Below are 20,719 nucleotides of genomic sequence, written 5' to 3'. Positions count from 1 at the left end.
AGAACAGGGGAGCTGTGGGAACGCAGGGTGGTTCGGGTTAATAATGTGGAAGCTGCATTTTGGTCTAACTGTGAACGGAGCCAAAAATGTCCTTGTGTACGATTGCAGTCTTTTATCCAGTCTTTACACGAAGTCACAACTTTTTGATCCAGGGAGCCAATAAAAGTAGATCCAACACTTTTTTTTCACAAACCAGCAGTTTTTTTTGACGACCGGCCGTAGCATAAAAGTGACCTTCTCCTTCCTCATTCTCAATGATGAACTACAATTAAACACATTTTCAGTTCACATTAATCTATTTATTGACTCTATTCCCAAAATTAATCAAACTTCAGGGACCGGCCAAAATAATAAATATAACATCTAAGTCACAACCCAAACTAGCTTACCTCAAATAAAGTCAAGAAAAAAAAAATACAGTCATCTTGAGTAACTCCCTGGGAGGGCAGCGTTGCAGCTTCCGCAGCCCCCTTTTAAAACTGGCGCCTTCGGCTTTCCTCCAATAAGGCTCAGGCACGCAATACAAGTCCAATCAGGGGCCCGCGTACACCGTCAGCATTTTCCAAAACATGGAGTGGGTACCTGCAGCGCAGCACAAAGACAGACAGACGTACAGACAAGAAAAGGAGCACAAAGCCTCACAATGGCAGATCCAATTACAAACACACTTTAATACAGTCACGACTCCCAGTCATAACAGCCACCAAATGAAGAAGTGGTGCAGTTTACTGTCCTTAATAACTGTGGGACTCATCACGCTAGAGACTTTATTTGTATGTTTTGAAGCAGACAGCTGCACTGCTCTGAGGTTTTAGAGTGATTGTTTCTCTTTCTTAAACTTCCTAATCCCTGCCTCAGACCAAAGACTCTTTACAGTAGACTCTTTCTTTACATTGAATCCATAATAATAAATCAAATACTCTATGTCTGCTTAGTAGAGTAGAAGAAGAAAAAAAGTAACACTGCTGCAGCAGCAAAGTGGCATGGGAGTGAATGATTGCTCAAGTCAGTGCATACATTTAAATGTAATCAAATTTATAATATTACAGATAAAAATGGTGGAAGAGTGTTGAACCAAAAATGTATTTTCATAGAGGTTTTAATCCAGTGGGAGACAAGCGGACCTGGGTTCAAAATGAAATCTAAGAGCAAACTAGGCTCATGGTGTAACCTTACTTTAATTATATTTGCAAAGCTGCGTCAATGTCAGGCATTTGAAGCAGTGAGAATAATTGAATAAGCCTGTGAAACACTGGACTGTATGTGTTAAAGTGTGGCGTAATGATTTAAACACTCACCTTCTATTGGCTGATATAAAAGTTGTGAGATCACAGCTCATCAAAGATAACCCTCCAAGGTCTCCAACAGTGAGAATGTAAGCATGCCTTTATGGATACACTGAGCTTTTCTGTTTCCTGTTTGAAAAGGTGTTTTGTTTAAGAGCCATGAGTCATTTGAAGTCAGAATGAAACAAGGTTTTACCAGACGAAACGAGAAGCTCCACATCACTTCCTGCATACAGTTTGAGTTAATCAAAAAGGAAGCAATGTGTGTGAACTTTGGAAACTTTCTTCAGCTTCAAACAGAACTGTTAAGAACATGAGTCAAACAGCAGCACAACTCCATGACTAATGCACACTTCAAATCGAACAGTACATACAGTACAACTTGTCCTTCAAGATCAACATCCCTGACCCTGCAAGTTTCACTGTGCAATCAATGAGTGAGCTATGGAAAAAAAGACATTCAGTGTACTGAGTTTGTGGAGCTTTTTTCAAGCCGTCAAAAATGGCAGAGGCTAACTATGTAGAGGAGAGGGACACAGAGTCAGACGTGATAAAAAACGTTTTGTGACTTCCTATAGTAGGCTGGAAACTGCTTTTATTTTGTCCCTATAAGCATCATCCCTCAATACAAAGTTCACCCTGATTTTACAATAAGAGACAAACACACTGTAAGCTTTTTCCTTCCCCAGAGAGTGATGTTTCTCAGAATCAGGTCTAATGCCAAGTAGGTTTCAACATACTGTAGGAGGCTTTGAGCTTTGTGTCTTTGAGGGGGGATTACACAAAAAATGTTTAGAAAAAAAATATATAAGGAAATAAGAGCTACGAGGCAAGAGTAGTAAATGTTGAATATAAAAATTCACAATGAGTATAAAAAAATTGTCTCTCTTTCTAGAGACAAATATACATTTGCATATCCTATCTCACAGTATGTTATCCGCTAATACTTTGACATAAGGTATGTATAGTAAACATTAACTACTTGTGTATGAGCATGCATTTAGAAATACATTGGCTCTTTATTAGTCATAGTTATATTATTATTATGCATGACAACATGTCATTAGGACGTATTCCCAAAGTAAAGAAGCTGTGTTCAGGAGTTATCATCTTATGCTCTGCACTCGACACAACCAAGCACCAACCTCCAGAGTTAAAAAAAAAAAAAAAAAAAAAAAAGCCAAAGTGCAAAAAAAATGTATTTCCTCGAGTGTCCTCCTGAGGCTGGATGCAAAAGCCAAAGAATCCCCATTAACACCTTGAGTGGTAAAAGCTGTATAGGGTTGGATTTTCTTATTAGGCCAAGAGTTGTGCATAGATTTGCATAATTAGAGCCATGGCTGATTGGAGTGACGAGTGGGCACGTTTGATCTTTTTTTCGATGAGGCTTAATTCCAGCCTAGAAACGGGTCAAGAGGAGGAGCTGGGTAGGGAGGTAGGGAGGTAGGTATGTAATACTTTAAGACAGCTTGAGATTTAGAGCGTCATTTTTATACAATTGTATTAGGAGGCAAAACCATGGAACAATATATCTTTTTTTTTTCACTGTACACATACCACAAAAATCTGTTCACAGTACAAACAAAGCAATACAAAAGAAAACAGTCGGAAACAGAAGCAATTTGATGTGGTTATTTGTTGGAAGAAAACATTTATTATGTACCTACACACCACTGGAAAACAAAGTTCAGGAAATAAAATGGCCAACCTTGTTTTTCTCTTTTCAATTAAAGCGTAAAAACATTGAACCATTATTAACCATAAATCTGATGCCTAAAAGATGAGTTGTTTTGCAATTCCTCCCTCTAAAATGTCGACCTTTCGTAGTGTTATAAACACCTCTACATTATGGCAGAAAAACAAATTCTTCATTCGATTTCAAGTGAACCGAGGCCTTAAGGATGGTTCTTATGTGGTCGTCTATTCACAGCAACCAACAAGCAAACCACAAAGTTCCTCAGTAGTTATCGAAAGTGCAAAAGAAAAATCATGTGTTATAGGTAGCTCTACGGTGCTACAAAAATAAAACCAAAGTAAAGCAGTCAGGCTTTGTGCAGAATCTTTAACTACCTTTTTTTGTTTTTCATTCAACAGCTGGAGTAGAGAAACAATGGGCAAGGCCGGGAGTAAAGTTCTCGTGGAGGCCTCAGTGGACGGGGTTCAGGCACAGGTAAAACTTCTCACTAAAAATACCTGCAGACACACACACACACACACACACACACACACACACACACACACACACAAGCACAATGACACATTCAGGGATCACATCAGGGATTGAACCACAAAATACATCAGAAAATGTGTATTAATGATAACATTACTGCTGTAACTTGTGCTCTGGTGGACTGTGTGAGTTTGTGTGTGTCTTTGTCTGTGTGTTTGTGTGTGTGTGTCTGGTGCAATGGGACAGCTGTTGTGCCCTCCAGCTATCACAGGTTATGCAACCAGGATCAGCTGCTTTCACACTTTTTCCCCCCCACATGGCAACATCAAACCTCCAGTATCATCATCAAAATACATCAGTGACCTCTGGACCAACAGTTAATATCTTGTGATTAAGCTGAGTGACGGATTGACAGTCACCGGATGTTCTCGGTGGTACAAAGTCTACCAGAGAGTGTTTCCTTTATAGAGGCTCACCAGAAGACGGAGATAGATAACATTCTCTGAGATATTATGATAGAAAAGATTCAATCAAAAAGTTATTTATGGAAAAGACAGATTCCAATCTGCTCTGTCTAAAGCAGCCTCCCTAAAGACATGAAAGAGGATGTTTTTTTAATCATGTGTCAGAAACAAATGACATTTTTCAGGACTTAGGGGACTCTGGATGTTTTGGCTAACACCGTGAATTAAATACCTGTCGCAACACCTGTCTAAAAGTATTTGTCAAAATGCTGAAAAGTCCTTTGAATTCAATTATATCCAAAAGTTTCCAGCTCATGGATTTATAGCGTCTCTGATGCCCAACAAAATATATAAATGTTGCTCTTTTTTAATCCCTTTTATCTCACCTGAGCTCACCTTAAAGGAGCAATATGTAACTGTGACACCTAGTGTTTAAAATGGGTACTGCAGTCCAAATTCAAAACATTTGTGACGGCTGTTTCCCCCCCGCCCCCTCCTCTCCTCTCTAGAGTTGAGGGGCACACAAGTTGCCATGCCACGGACACTGAAGCTTCAGTGTTTAGCCAGCTCTGCATCGGTCTTTCTGCTTTCTAACCTCTCTCCATTTTTCAAAAGCATCTCTTTGTCATCGCCAAACTCTGCAAGTGTTTCCATTTGATTAGGCGACACATGTAAATGTTTGCAGAAAGTTTTTTTTGGGTTTACCATTTTCTCTTCCTGGTCTTTTTACTGGACGCTAAACTGAAATGTCCCCACACCACCGATTTGAAAGACGGTGGCGCTTTCTCATACTGCAGCCTCTCCTCACAGCTCGCCATGTCATAATAATGTGTGAAATCTGACTCCAGTGTTGTCAGCTTCCCTCGACTTTAGCGCACAGTGGTTGAATATTAACTCATATGAAGGGGTTTCCTTATCCCAGCGCGTGGACTCACAGGCTCACACACAAAAAGAGCCGGTTCAGAGATACATTGAAATACAATGCAGGGAGTATGAACTCCAGATGCCATATTATTATATTGAGAATTGTTGCATCTCTGATGTGTATGTAGTATATTCATTCTTTCATGGTTTGGGGCCTCTACATATGACAGTAAAGAAAATAAAAAATGTTTGGTTTAGGAGAGCATTAAATGACCTCTTCCTGCAGCAGAACTGACTGAAGTCATGCTTTAGAGAGTTTATGATAATATTTTCTTAAGGTGCCCCAATAAGAGCAACAAAGACGGCTATCACATTCACCTATTTTAATGCCATATCAACTCTACTTTTACAAGAATGTAATACTACTATTGATTTAGTCTTTACATGAAGAATCAAGAAATTCATGGCAAGGGAGGTATATAAGCAAACAAATTCAAGTCTTGGATCTTCTGAGACTCTAGAATTTTTGTGCAGTCTGTGTGTAATCCTGCAGCAGCCAGACTGACGGACTTGTAGATGTTAGTACATTTCCTAGATCGTTATCTGAATTCCCCTCAACGTCCCAAATCATCCGTCATTCCCTCATCCAGTTGATCCAAATTCTCTGCGCCCGAGTGACTGCACTTTTCAGGTCATGCTCAGGCTACAAGGAGCACCGTATATCACCCTGTTTCCCCCTCGTCCGTGTCTGCTGATTGGGTGCCATCTTAGTGAGCTCGTGCGGCTCTCTGGTGGGCTACAGGAGGCGAGGCTGGACTGGAGTGAATTGATTCACGGGGATTAGGGATTACGGCTTCCCCCCCGACCGCTTTGGTGGAGTAAATCTGGGGATTATGATGTCAACGGCCTGTGGCTGCAGGAGAGGAAATTGAATTGTGAGAGACAGGACCGCTGATGGGCCTGGGATTACAGCACAGTCAGTGAGAAATCAGAGATGGGACTCCGTGTCTGTGCCTTTCTCCTGATTTAGAAAAAAAAATCCACAGGATACCATTTAGTAGATTTGGGATGCAGATATCCCTTCGGTAGTAGAGCTCACTCTTTGTAAATGGGCAGGATGTCGCCTGAGCCATAAGAAGATTTCTGTTTTTACTGGTAATCCATTCCTCCCAGCTCTGTGTGTGAAGCATCAGGTGGTGAGTACAGTTAAGTGCATCAGGATCACTTGTAAGTGTGACGGGGATTTCTGCTTTCCTGCAACAGATAACATGGAGGAGAATATCTGGTCAGAGAGAAGACAGATAGTGGAAATTTTAATAGAGTATGACTCAACTGTTGTACACATTTTCTGCTAACCTACTTTGTGTTTTTTTTTTCTTTGTTGTTCTGTTTGGAAGCCGGCTCCTGCTGAGGCTGTTCCTGCTGCTCCCACCGTCAAATTCGAAGGAATCACAAAAAACAACAAGATGAAGGTGAAATGGAGCCAGCTGGGGTTTGTGTTCTTCCTGGTTCTCTCTCTGGTGATGACAGGATGCTTCATCTGGCAATATCAGCTCCCAAAACTTCCGGCAGGTGAGAACAAACACAGTGACAACATGGGATGTATAGTGTAGTAGTATAGTTGAGTCAGAAGGGGGAAATGTTTTCTCAAAATGTGAGGAACGCTCTTGTTATCTTGTTTTGTATTGAATTTTTCCCATGGACTTTTGTCACACAACTTCATGAACTTCATGCTATTTTTACTGAGGAGGTCAACTTAAATGTAAATGATCGGCCTTTTTGGCCATTTACTTCCTTAATACTGGACTTTATTCAAACCTGAAAGCTAAAACATATTTTGAAACTTTATAAAAAGGCAATTATGTTGACCTTTAACCTCCAATCTCTCTGTGGATTAAAAGAAATGTGTGCAGCTGTGTATTTCAGTACGGAGCAGAGCTGCACCAATAAATCTATGACCTCCATTTTCCATTATAACCACTACTCCCCAGATGTATTCTTGAGATCTCAACTTCTTTATCTCATTGTCTTGAGATTATATTTTAACAGTGTAAAGAATGATGAGTATTATGTTGGTCATATCTCTCAAACATCTGGAGCATGCTAGTCGATAAGTTGCAGTGTTACTTACTTTGTGTTTCTCTGGATTGTTAGGGTATGGTGTGCTTCATGACTCTGTGCTGTCTGTGTTATTATTAGTGCTAGCAGTCAAAGACACAACTGGTCAAATATCAAGCAAAGAGGACTACAGTATGAGACGATTGTTGTGGCTTGAATAATTCCAAAAAGTGTTAGAACTAATCATCAGTGATTGCATCCAAGATCACATAATAACCACCAGTGGCTCTGGCATGATTACATTTCATAGTAGGCTATGCACAAGAACCATTCTGGTTCATATAGGACATTTTTATCTTCCACACTCCCACACACACAGACGCAATAACACAGACTTAGCGAGCAAAAGAGAGAGAGAAAAACACTTACGCTGCCTTCACAACACCAGAACTCAGATTAATCACAAGTAGCCAGACAACTGGCCTTCAAACCAACCCTCAGCGAGAGCAATGAACTGTAGTAGTACACTCCAATAAAGAGGACATATTATACCCCTTTTCCACTTTTTCAAACAATCCCCTGTGGTCGTAATGAATATATAACATGAATCAAGCACCAGAGGAGGTTTGTGACCCTGTATAAACCAGCTCTCTCAGAACGCTCTGTTTTGGTGTGTAATTTGTAATTTTGTAATTTATTTCAAGGATAGCCCCTTGAGATGCATCATCTCATTTCCAAGGGGGTCCTTACAAAACATAAATGAATCATTATAATACAAAATCAAAATAAAAGTTAAATCCAAAACATAATACCAAGCATTTAAACACAGAGACACCCACACCCCAAACACACACACACTCACATTCACTCACACTTAATGCTCCCCCAAGCCTAGCCACCCACCAACCAGCCAGTATAACACAATCAGAAATATATATATATATATATATATATATAAAGAAAATCAAAAGCAAGAGCAGGATGTTTGACAATGAGTAAGTAGAGATGATGTAAATATATGGAAAGAGGTGATAGATCTAAGTGAGCGAGGTAGGTTATTCCAGTCTGATGGAGCTTTAAATTTAAATGCACGGCGACCAATTTCTTTCCTGATTCTTGGTGTGAGGAAATATAGATGATCAGTATGCCTTAGGCTATACTGTGAACTGAAAGGGATTAGAAATTGTTTCAAGTACGGGGGAAAATTCAAATAGATACATTTAAAAGTAAATAGCGACAAATGAAATGTCCTTCTGGACTTGGGAGCCAACCAATTCAAGGACTCATACATTAGGCAGTGATGGGTCCTATATGGACACCTCAGAACAAATCTACAGAGACTGTTATATAAGGTAGTGAGAGGTCGAAGATTTGTCTCTGAGGTGTTCCCATAGATAATATCAGCATAATCAAGGATTGGCAGCACCAATTGTGTCACGATTCTTCTCCGGACTTGCAGTGAAAAACATTCAACAGAACGATAAAGTGATTTTAGACGGGCATATATTTTTTTAGAAATTGAGTTGATGTGAGGTTTGAAAGATAACTGGGAATCTAGCCAAAGGCCAAATATTTAAATTCATCTACTTTTTCTAATGCAGTTCCATCCAGGAAATTAATATGCCAGTTTTTTGTTAAGGGCAAAGATTCTGGTCGAGTGCAGAACAACATAAAATATGATTTTTTCTTATTCAGAAGAAGTTTATTGACAGAGAACCATTTTTGGACTAGATTAAAATCAGATTGTATTGAGTATTGAATTTGTGAAATGTCCGAACTGGAGGAGTATATTACAGTGTCATCTGCATATAAATGAATTAGACAGTCAGAACAGACTTGTGAGAGGTCATTGATGAAGATGGAGAATAATAGATGACCTAAAGATGAACCTTGTGGCACACCTTTATCAATAATCTTGAAGTCTGACTGGCTGCCCTGAAAAAAAACACACTGACTTCTATAATGAAGAAAAGAGTTGAAAAACAACAAAGAGTCAGTAGAGAGACCAATAGCATGTAGTTTATCTAAAAGGAGATAGTGATCAACCATGTCAAATGCTTTAGCAAGGTCAATAAATATAGCACCTGTAGACATATTGCTGTCAGATGCTGACTGTATGTCATTGGTGAATTTTAGTAGAGCAGTGGTGGTCGAGTGGTTTGGTCTAAAACCAGATTGGTGTGTTGATAATAAGTTGTGATGTGTGTGTGTCTCTTTAAATGCAATGAGCCCCCCCTGAGTTTTCCCAGAAGACATCACTCCTCTGTAGCAAGAATAAAAATGGCGGACCTGTGAAAAAGTATTGTTCTAGGCTGGGGGTGGAGTCAACGGGTGGAGATACCAGGGGAGAGGTATGGTATTTTTTAATTTTTTTTACCAGAATCCCACTGTGACATCACAAGTTGATCAAATTTGAAACGGAGCATTTTTCTCTGTGTTGTAAGACTTATGCAGACAAAAAACAAAGGACTGGATGGGTTTATTTCACATTTTGTGGATCGGTAAACACTCAGGTTACCCAAATATTTGTTCAAAAACACTGTAAAATTGGATTTTTCATAATATGTCCCCTTTAAGGCTATTCCAGACGTGAAGTAATAGTTGGTATAGAGCTTGAATTGGTCCTGCAACAAATTTAGTTTGATAGAGTCGGACGCCCTTTTAGCTCTTCAACGGTAATAAAGCCGATGTCACATGGAGGAGCTGAGGTGACACATGCTGTGGATATTTGCGGGGAAAATATCTGAGTCTTCTAGGCATGAAATTGTATCAGGGATACCTGGGATCTTTGATTAGACTCAGACTTCATCATGTCTTACCACAGATGCTATCAGCTCCATCATGTTGGAGATGTAAGCAAGTAAATGAAACGTAACTTACAATATTAATGTGCTTTCTGGATATAATAACAGCTTTGGTTAAAACAAATCACGGTCAATTAATTGTTAAAAAAAATACAAACGTAAGGGGCCCCGGCTCATTTGGAAAGGAGTATAAAGGACCCTTCTCAGTGACTAAGGGGGTCTGACAGGGTGGAGTCCTGTCACCTCTTCTTTTAAACTTTGACATGGATGATATCTCTGAACAGCTAAGATTGTAAGGGTGGATGTACACTGTGTGATAGACTTTTAAATTCTTCTGATGTACGCTGATGACTTGGTCATCTTGTCTCTTTACAGTGCTGGTTTACAGCAACTGCACCAGCTCTGCTCTTCTTCTAGTGAGCAGCATGACCTCAAGTTTAACATGTTGGCCCTTGATGCCGGTCAAACACTGAGCTCAAACTGCAACACAGCCACCCTGTAGCCATAGACTAGCTGTAGCTCTAGTTAGAGGGCCTGTTCTTTTTGTGTTATCTTGGATTTAGATTTAGAGAACTTGATTTATCCCAGAGGGAAATTCAGTTCCACAGTCCTCCCAGACCATGCATACATTTACAAACAAACAACAGATGGAGACTTGCAATTCTGTCCACAGAGCTTAACCTACTGCTGAGTTTGTTTGAAACTCTGGGGATACGAGTTGAATAAATTGAGATCTTGAGAAAAAACTACCAGAAAGAACTCGCTATCACAGGAAAACAGTGTAAATAAAATGTAAGGGTGCGGGTCCATTCCACTGAGGGCTTTTGTATCTTAGACCCTCGACTTAGATCTTGCACTCAAGTTGAAAACCTCAAGATGAAAAGTTAGAAAAGAGTTTGACTTGTGTTGAGGACTGTCCGTCCCCTAAACATCTTAATCAGCTCTGCCAACACACACTCAAAGGATGACTCATTTCCCCCCTCAGGAAACAACTCTATAATCTACAGTATAATCTTGACAGAAAAAAAATGTGTCTCTGAGTTTCTGAACATGAGACGTTCGGCTACTTTGGCTTCTGTGTGGGATGATAAAACAACACAAAGTAACACTTGATGCTGTTTCTTATCTGATGCAGAAATATACAACTTTAATCCCTTCTACAACTTTGATTATCAATAGATTATAATCTCATAATTATAAGACACTGATCTTGTAATTAAGAGATAAAAGAATCGCTTAATTTTGTGATCTTATCTGGTGATGACAGTGATAGAAGGTACAACAGTTGTTGTACTTGCAGGGAGCATCATATCTACTCACTAAGTACAAGAAGAGGACGATGCATCCAGATTTACAACTGAAGCCGTTTAAATTCCTTAAATCTGAAAACTTTCTTATGACCAGCATTGATCAGTGAGCACACTGAATGAATAAAGAGGTCCCCAGTGTATAAAACTAGATCAGTAAATGAGCCTAATTCTGAGTTAAAGGATAATAACTTGCATAGCGTTTAAAATGGGTACTGCAGTTCATATTCAAAACATTGGAGAGAGCTGTCCCCCCCGGACACTGAAGCTTCAGTGTTTAGCCAGCTCTGCATCAGTCTGTAAACCTTTCTGCGTTCTAACCTCTCTTCATTTTTCAAAAGCATCTCTAATAGTGATCCTAGTTTGAGCACGTTTCTGTTCGAGGAGCTCAGAGGCTTTTTAAGGTCAGGTACAATCACTTCTATCTGAACCAGTTCGCTTGCCTGTTTCCATGACTGCAACACATGTTGGTCTGCCCTTTGCCTCGCAAACTGATGGATGTCCAAAACCGCCATGTGGGGATGCCTTAAAACCCACACACAACCAGTGACACAAGTGGAAATATTTACACACACTCAGTTAATATTTGTATGCTTTGTAGAGCAGATAGGTTGTGATTTTGGCTTCAAAAGTCAGAGACAGAGTCCACTGAAAACAGAGTAAACAACCGTAACCTTAAGTAAGTTGAACATGTATAATTGGCAGAGACGATTCAAAGACTATAGAAAACATTTGAGATGTGACATCAACTGTTCAATCCAGAAGTGTAAACATCTAACACAGAGCTGGAATACGTCAGTCTTCCTGCTGTTCCTCTTTATTCCACATGTTGTTTTATATTTTAAAACACCAGGCTCTTTGGTGTCATTTCTTTTGATCAGAGCACAAAGACCAAGTCGCTTTACTCTCCAAAACACGGCATGTGTATTATCTGATTCTATACGCGAGTAGAGGAACATCAGTATTGATGCTAATAAAGAACAGACCTGCAGGCTCTTAATCATATTCTTGGTTCAATTCAATGATCCTCTATGTTCCAGAATCTAATTTTTCTGGTATACTCTTCTTTACAATGAATAGTCAAACGCTGGCCTGAAGCTACGGGGTAATGTATTGAAATGTCCGTGTTCATGCAGATTTCACAGTGAGACCATGATGCATCTCTTTTCATCTCATTTTCTTGTGTCATACATTCTGTTATAGTATATCCCGTATTATCAACGGGGTTCATCAGAAAATTAATGAAGCCCCAAGCCAGTCATTGAAACCACATTATATTGGTCTTATTGCAACTATAGATAATTCTAGTAAATACCAAGAGGGTATTATAACAGCCTGTGCCCCCCTGTGCTTCCTTTCTCTGCTCCTTTCCCTCTTGGCTCGTTTCCCGATGTGGCCCAGCAGAAGAGGACGGTCGCAACGCCAATGCAGAGATGATGTGTCCCCGTTTCCCCGAGCCGCTGCCGCTGGAGCATCCCATCCCGAGCCTGAAAGAGGCCCTGGAAAAGGTGAGCGGAGTCATTCATCGTCGTGCATCGTCGTGCATCCAGATTTAAATCCTGCGGTCGTACACTTCTATCCGGCCCACACTGGAGTCTGAGAACATTTGTAGGCCCACCACAATAATCCTTCACACCAAATGCCGCTGCACTCAACGGAAGGAGATTAAGGATATGTCAGATGAATAACCGAGTAGGTAAGCGGAAAAGGTCGAGCTTCTGCGCACACAAGGGAGAGTAAGAGGTAGTGAGTGCACATTAGAAAATAATATGAGCATCAAAAGGACTCGTATATTTGAAGTTAAAATCCCATATTATCTGTTTTGTTCAAGTGTCTTTCTAGTTTCTTTCTTGTGAGCAACTTTGAAAATAATTTAATCTGTTTTAAATTTATTCTCAAGAACATTTTGACTCGCCCGTAGATTTTTCTTCACAAGCAAAATACATTATTCTTCAAACAATATACTCAGAATACAGATTGTACAGTTTGTAAAGTAAAACTTATAACTAACGAAATGGGGCATCATAATTATTACTTAAAAGTGCACAGTGCTGTAAATACGGGACGTTTGCACATTGATAAAAAAAGTCTAAAAGCCCAGTGAGGTGTTGCATTTAAGTGTGGATGTTAAATTGATGAATGAATACCAGTATCACCTGTGATCTAAGTTCAGAAACGGTTAAACGGTGAGAAGTCATAAAGCAGTCAAGGCAGAATAAGTACAGCACAAAGTTTAATATAAGAAATAAAGGCAATAACACCATGCCTGTGTTTAAAGGTCCAGGAAGAGAAAAAAACAATAGACGCAAACTAATGAAATATGCAGGCATAAAATCAAAAGTCCAAAACAAGAACAAAGGTGCAGACGAGTTAAACATCAGGAGAGCTTGTATATTACGGACAAGGTGCTTAAACAAAGAAAATCACAGCGTGTAAAGTTGAAAATAATCAGACCTCAGGCAGAGGCTGAGAAATCAGGGGGAGTGAATGCAATCACACGGAGGAAACACAAAGGCAAGTTTAAGACATTAGAGGAGAAGGTGAGTGACAGAAAAAAAAAGAAACATCAATAAAAATCCATCCATCCATCCATCCATCCATCCATCCATTATCTATACCGCTTTGTCCCGTTCGGGGTCATGGGGGCCTGGAGCCGACCCAAGCTGTCATTTGGCGAGAGGCGGGGTACACTCTGGACTGTTCACCAGTCAATCAGAGGGCTGACATATAGAAACAGACAACCAGCCACACAGCTACGGGCAATTTAGAGTCACCAATTGACCTAACGAGCATCGTCTTTGTAGCCGGAGTACACAGAGAGAACCCACGCGTGCATGAGGTTTGTGCCAGCAGAGGAGATGATTTTAAAAACATGCATCATAAGCAGTGAAGACAACTGTGACAGCGGTGCTGTGAGCCCGTCTGAAAATGGTTCAATGTTGAAAATGACACTCAAAGCTTGTTTGCCTTCATAACCAAGTCCTCTTTAACGAGATGAATTACATAAGTGGACCTGCTGACAGAGGTTTTGTCAGGTAAAGAAAGATATGTTCAATATGACCATTTGTGAAAAATAACATCTGAAAGTCTCCTCTCTACCTGCTCCACAATCTAATTCTGTGGTTAATAATCTTTAAAATGTCATTCATACTTTATGATATTTACATCAGCAGTTTTTATTGATCGTCCAGTTGTTGTTTACCGATCACTTGTTTTAGGCTTTGTTTATACCAAAAAGCCGATTTTGACATGGTCACACTTTGTAACTACAACTAGGTGATGCACACTGGCACAGACTAGAGCCAGCTTAAAGGTTGATTTTCTTTCCAACATTTGAATAAAAAATGAAGAGAAACATCATTTTTTAAGGCTAATTGTTTTCCCCAGTATGAACACTTAAATAGCCCTTGGTAACCCTTTTACACATCGTGGTCAGTTGAGAGCTGTTTTCTACAATTCTACAATTCACATAGCAGACGCTTTTATCCAAAGCAACGTACATCAGAGAGTAAGTACAAGTAAGCAAGGATCTAGAAAAAAGGGAACAACGTCAGTAAGTTTTCTACTAAATGAATGTGTTTTGATGGAACAATTTCACTTGAGAAACTTCAGTGGAAGTATGCAACTCAATTCATACAATGCTGTCCACTGGGTGAATGTGTCAGTAATGTCTTCAATGGTAAGATGGTCAGATGGAAGGTCAGAAATTTCACGTGGGACAGTAATATCTCTGCTCCTTTAGAAGGACCTTTAAGGCTTGATGTTTTTTGTAACATCAAGTAACAACTAAGGAACACTAGCAACACAATGATTTTAGGTTTAGAGAAAAAGTATGATTGATCACTGTAGTGTCTCACCTGTAGACAGGTATCTTATATGCTCTTATAATCAACATTTTATTCATAATCATATGTATCTCAGTAAACTGTATCTTAATAAACTGAAACTGTGCTGCATGATAAAAATGCATTTAGCAGAGCACATAGGAAGGAACCCTCAGGGAGGGATAAAGAAAGTTCAGTGCAAGAGCGTGCCGTAGCCGAGTCTGTCCTTCTGCAAGAGTCAGGCGTTCTCCAGTCGACTCATTTAGTGCCAGGTACCCTGAGGGCAAAGACAGAGTTCAAGGTCCATAGCAGTTCATTTAATGCAGCAAGGGAGCGAGTGATTTAAGTGTGTGAATTAGAATTTGGCATTAACGATGGGGGAGAGTAGTTATAGTTATCTATCAAACTTACAACAAGGCTGGTTCATGTACCAATGACCCGGTCACAAGAAGAAGAGGCCGGTCACGAGAGACGGAGGTAGGGAGGCCATTTTGCAGTCGATGCAACATCAGCAAAACATTTGTGAGGAGAAGGGGGCGAATACCAACAGAAAAGCCATGCCTCCTTGACATTTACAGTAAAAGCAACATCAGCGTAAGCTTTTGTTAGGATTTAAGGGCAGACACCAACAGAAACCTGACTCCCTAAAATGAACCAATAAAAACTAAATTGAACAGATCAGATGGTGAAAAGGGGGGCAGGAAGAAGTTTATCATCACACCCCCAGCAAATTCTCTGAAGAGGACTTTACAAACTTTAAGGACTACAATTGGAACATGAAGAAAACAGATAGATTTAGAACTTCATAATGTTGCGGCTTTATTGGGTTCGGACTTAGGTTTGATCTGGCTCTCGCCTGGGTCCGAATTTTATATAAAAGGTCACTACATGACTTTTCCACTAAATTGGACATCAGTTTTAATTTTTGGATATCTCGATCATTGTCCTCATGGGGATCATTGTCCTCGTCTTCATCATCATCCTCGTCCTCATCATCATCCTCGTCATCATGGTCCTGATTATCATTGTCCTCGTCATCATCATCTTCGTTATCGTCATTCTCATCCTCGTCATCATAATTGTCCTCATCAGCCTCGTCCTCATCATCCATGTCATTGTCCTCATTATCTGCATCCTTATTATCATCATAATCATAATCCTCATCATCATTGTTTTTCTTGAAAATGATTCTTGCTTCGAAAGAGTTAAAACCCCTTAAGCTTAAAAATTGTAAAATTCCAAAACAGCCGAATCAGGAATTGTTTTCAGCGATATTTTGCATCATTATCATTTCCAGGGTTAAAGCGGGGTTTAGTGACGTGTCGGCTTAAACAGAAAGTTATAAACACAGCTGGACTCTTAAATTGTCACACATTGTTAGAATTAAACCTCGCCTCCTGTGAATACAGACAGAAGTATTTAAACTTAGCTTAACAGCCACAAGCAAAGACAGACTGTCAGAAACAGCTTACATTTGTTTTTCATGTTGACATAACTGCTGCAGGTCAAGGTTAATGTTGTTTCTATTGTTCCTGAAGCAGCTCACGTGATGATGGTGTGAGGAACTTGGCAAGGTCATGTTGTGACTAATTAGAGCCAAACAGGAGGAGAACGCGGAAGTCCGAGTCAAAAGTGTCTGATACAGCCTAAATCAGAACGACACGATAACATTGTGTTCATAAAGTAACGAGTCAGGATTAATGATTTAACTTAAAATAAGAAAATAACAATTTTGTCTACATGTTGAGTACATGTCAATGCAAGCTTCTCCATGGTGCTTTTATTTTTAACTCATTTTAAGATGTGTCATCTTTTCATATTATAGTTTAGAAGTCCAACCCACATTGAAATACTTAAAAATCAAAGTTTGTATACATTTTGAAAAATACTTAGCACTGTGTTAAGCACATGTACGTCAATTGAAGCCGAATTACTTAAGGTTTGAAAAAAAAAAAAAAAAACATTAATTCACAACAAGCATGAACGTGATGGGAAAACTCACATAGGTTAAAGTGACAAAATGAAGCCTATAGTGTATCGACACACGTGGTTATTTAGAGCACAATCAAATAGTTGTTTGTGTTTTCAGTCAATTATTGAAACAGTATTAATATTTATGTTTTTATGACATGCTGAGAGCGTGCTGTAAAATATAAACACTGTAATGAAAGATATTCAAACACATACTGGAGTCGAGCCTTTTTATTTAATGGGGCATCTTGTTTCCTGGCAACATGTGAAGATATGATGAGTGTGTCCCATTTCTCATTTTTTAGACCGTCTCAAACCCCTGCGGTCTCACACTCAATCATGCACTGCAGACCTGTCACCATTACAGTCAGTGAGATTCCAGTGCTCAGGCTTTGGGGTGGAGATTGAGATCGGGCCTGAGACTGAGAAAATGAATCTTGTAAAAATCTGCTGTGTATCTTTCAGGTGGATGTTTTACTCCGACAGAACATAAACCCCATCAGCCTTCCCTCTCTGTCAGCCATCGTGATCCTAAACGACACCGTTTTGTGGACCGGAAACTTTGGGAAGAGGAACATCAGTGACCCGCTTTCAGGAGCCCCAAACGAGTACACAATCTACAGGTGAGTCAACTTCTGGAGTGAAATCTACCGCATAAATGTCACAAGTGTCCCTCTATTTATACAATTAGAATTAGAATTAATATATTTAGAATTCAAAATCATTGGTCATTGATTCGATTCATGTTTGAAGATGATTTCAGTGTACCAAGGAGTGATTTAAATATATCAGGAGGAGAGAGACTGCGCCACCTCAGGGCATCAAAAAGTTCCCCATGGATTTAGTCTCTGGACTACTATTTTGACTATTTGTTGTTGGTTCACTCGAGGGAGCTGCTCTCTACTTATTAGTAGCACCAGCTGGTTGATTGATCACACCTGGCTTGGTATCTGCTCCGCCTCTCTCTGTCCATATCTGAACACTCATGTCAGCAGCACTGATGAAAGTCGAGGGCTCTTTCTGAAATCCCACAGTGCAGTATGGAGTGGAGACTTTTCAATAGACTGAACCCTCGTGGTCATTCAGTGGGTTTTTTTTTTTTGGGTCCACCTCAGTTTACTGATCATTTCAGCATGGATGCTAACTTCCGGGTTTTGTGCAGTATGGTTTGGATGCATCTTGAATGAATTGTATTTTAACACCCACAATGCGGTGCGAAATGAGTCACTTCACATGCGCCGCCAAATCAAAACAAACGAGGATGAAAAAAATAACAAAACGAGGATGGATGCGGCCGGTTCAGTAAACGCGACTTTCAAATGTTAAGTTGTTGAATTGTTTACATGGAATGTGGAGTTTTCTATTATTTACTTAGCCATCGTGTATATCACATCGGAGTTTTGGGGTTCAATGACATGAAGCGGACTAATGATGCCTCTTCTATGAATCAGACCAAGTAGGAACAAATATCAGTCTACTGTCTACAGTAGGTCCTAACAGAATAAAGCCCAGGTAGTAGGGACTGTCTGCTGTCAGATTGTGTAGGCACTTTATAAATCCCAAAGCACCCAAGGACTGAAACGTTTGCTGATGGGTTTTTTTCACGTTTTGCACAGTAGAATCTTTATTTTTTAACCACTTGTGTCTTAATGAAAGAGACTATTTTTGCTTGTATCTCAGTCTGGTCTATGGGTGTCTCCTGTGCAATTTTTCAAACGAGTGATTCGACACATCTTGCTGCTTCTGCAAAGAAAAATAAAGGAAAAAAAAGTGTCTTTAATACATTTCATGTTAATGGGCTTCTTAATTGTCGCTTGTTTTTTCATTACAAAATTCTACGGCTGCCCTCTGGAACATGAAGCGCACTGTTTTCATGTGCTGCTGAGTCAGAAATGTGTTTTAATCAGATGATGAGCTCCATTGCATCATCTTGGGTCATTGTTATGGGGACATACGCTGTGATTGTGAATATTACTCGGCCAGCGTACATGTATCTGCACAGACGCTCCTGACTTTGATGTGTAATTGATGTTGCAGCCTGACAGGGATCGAGTTTCCCCTGGATGTCTGATGACTACGTGAAAAAGGCAAAAGTAACAGCTGGGAGTGTGTAACACTGCGGGTGTATCCAGGGTAATGGGACATAAACAAAACAAGCTTGAGCATACACTTGTTTATACTTTTTTAAAGAAACTTTTTTAACACCAAAAAAAACAACCTCAGCTGAGTTAACTACAGTGCACTAACCTCCCCAGATACAAGTTTGATGGTCTGATTCACTAAAGGATTGTCCTGTCTTTGCGCCTGCTAAAGCTGTGCAAATTAATCAAAAAGACACAAAACACAATATGGGGGGTCGAATGCACGTAGACGTTTGGGAAAAACTGTTCCCTTTTCTATTCAAATAATCATCACTGCATAAAAGCGTCTCATTCATAAAAACCGGCACCAGCCGTCACACAGTTAGAGTGGAGCAAAAACACATCTGCTGACAGCTGGTGAGCAGTACTTATTAGAGATGTCAAACGCTTCTGGTCAAAGAATATAGCATGAAGTCCCATTTTACTGCAGTGGTAATCCACATTTTCCAGATCATCTTGAAAAGTCTGTGTTGCTTTAAAGTTAATCCAATCCACTTTTAAAAAAAAATCAGGGACGGAGTGCCGATAGCCTATAGTGAGTGTGTCACACGCCCCATGTACATTTGAGACCTAGACAAGTTTCCCCAAGGGTACAATAAAGTGTATCGTATCGTGTCATATCGTACAGAGGCAATAGTCCACGTTGCAGTCCACGTTGCAGCATAATGTGGGAGTGAACGGAAACACAAAAATCAAACACAAATGACCTTAGCATCCTCATTAAACTACACGATATGTCACACTTATTAGGCAAATGCCACCTGACAACGTAAATGTATGAACGCACAGCAGCACACAGCGCCGATCAATCTGCACCTGAAGACGGCTATTATTGGGACTTTGTGCATCTGCAGCACATTTATTTGAAATCGTGGCATTCAACAGTAGTAGTACAAAGGTCTATTGAGTTCTGTTAGGCGTGCTGTTAAAGGTCTGTCTCATTCACAGCGGGACGACCGTAATGCTTTTCTCTTTTAACCCCATTGATAATTTCTGACAGAGCTAGCAGTTCACAGTCAATGTAACATGACTGAGCTGAGACATGATGATCGGCCATGTTTGAAATTAAGGTTTACGTCTTAAGATCACAGGGGAGCTTTGAGAATGACTCTTTTATTTGCCGTTTCTTAACATAAATGTTATTGTTAGAGATAGATTTCAAATGTAGTTTAAAGTATTCTCTGTCGGACTGCACTGCATTGTGTGTCCGTCTTAAGATGTACAAACACAGAAGGAGAAAAGCTCATTATGGCATCGTAAGACGCTCAGAGCTGCTTAAGTAGTTATGACCAGAGCTGAGCTTCAAGTAGAAGCAGACCTAGGAGTGCATTTGAGCGGAGGGGTCATCCATGTCAAATAGCTTGTAAAAAAAAAACTAAAACTGGATCAAATTAGGAGAAAGAAAATGGAGAGAAAAAGCCTCTTAATTTTTTGGCTCTATAGTTTCAAACTGTTAGAGTAAGTTCTCGACTTCATCTCTTGTAAGTTGTAAGCCCTATTAAGATCTAAATTTAGGCCCCTTTTGTTAGCAATATGAATGACAGAGGCGTAATGGAGGGGATGACAAGCTCCCCCGAGTGTCACATGGGCACGATGTGATCAGCAGAACCAGCAGGAGAAAACATTGCTCTTTGTGTTTGTGCATGACTCCCGCTGTGCATCAATCAATCAAGCAATCAATACATTTTTTTTTCTTTTTTTTTTTTTTAAATGTACCCCCTGTCCAGTGTGTTCAAATAAAGAAACGAGCTACTCAGACTAAAGCTGGTTTCTGTACCAGGCTGTAAACATGTTGGTGTTTGAACATGGGTGTTAATGGAGCTTTTTTTG

The 20,719-nt window shown here is 39.9% G+C and overlaps 2 protein-coding genes across 4 annotated transcripts in view; both read left to right on the top strand.

Annotated features, from left to right (window-relative positions):
- Window positions 1–20,719, top strand: part of ece1 (endothelin converting enzyme 1) — a 516,542-nt gene that overhangs the window by 369,576 nt on the left and 126,247 nt on the right. The window lies entirely within an intron of this gene.
- Window positions 1–20,719, top strand: part of lactbl1b (lactamase, beta-like 1b) — a 29,368-nt gene that overhangs the window by 3,279 nt on the left and 5,370 nt on the right. Inside the window, exons 2-5 of one of the 2 annotated variants that reach the window (XM_061041151.1) lie at window positions 3,381–3,456; window positions 6,182–6,356; window positions 12,358–12,461; window positions 17,214–17,371. In XM_061041151.1, the coding sequence (XP_060897134.1) occupies window positions 3,397–3,456; window positions 6,182–6,356; window positions 12,358–12,461; window positions 17,214–17,371 (497 nt within the window). In that variant the 5' untranslated portion in view covers window positions 3,381–3,396. Of the gene's footprint in view, window positions 1–3,380; window positions 3,457–5,330; window positions 5,981–6,181; window positions 6,357–12,357; window positions 12,462–17,213; window positions 17,372–20,719 lie in introns of those variants that run through there. The other variant, XM_061041152.1, reaches the window with a different exon arrangement.

Source organism: Labrus mixtus, chromosome 7 (assembly GCF_963584025.1).
Source record: "Labrus mixtus chromosome 7, fLabMix1.1, whole genome shotgun sequence".
Classification (NCBI taxonomy): domain Eukaryota; kingdom Metazoa; phylum Chordata; class Actinopteri; order Labriformes; family Labridae; genus Labrus; species Labrus mixtus.
The sequence above is the reverse complement of the archived record's forward strand: the minus strand, read 5'-3'. Positions and strand labels throughout refer to the sequence as shown.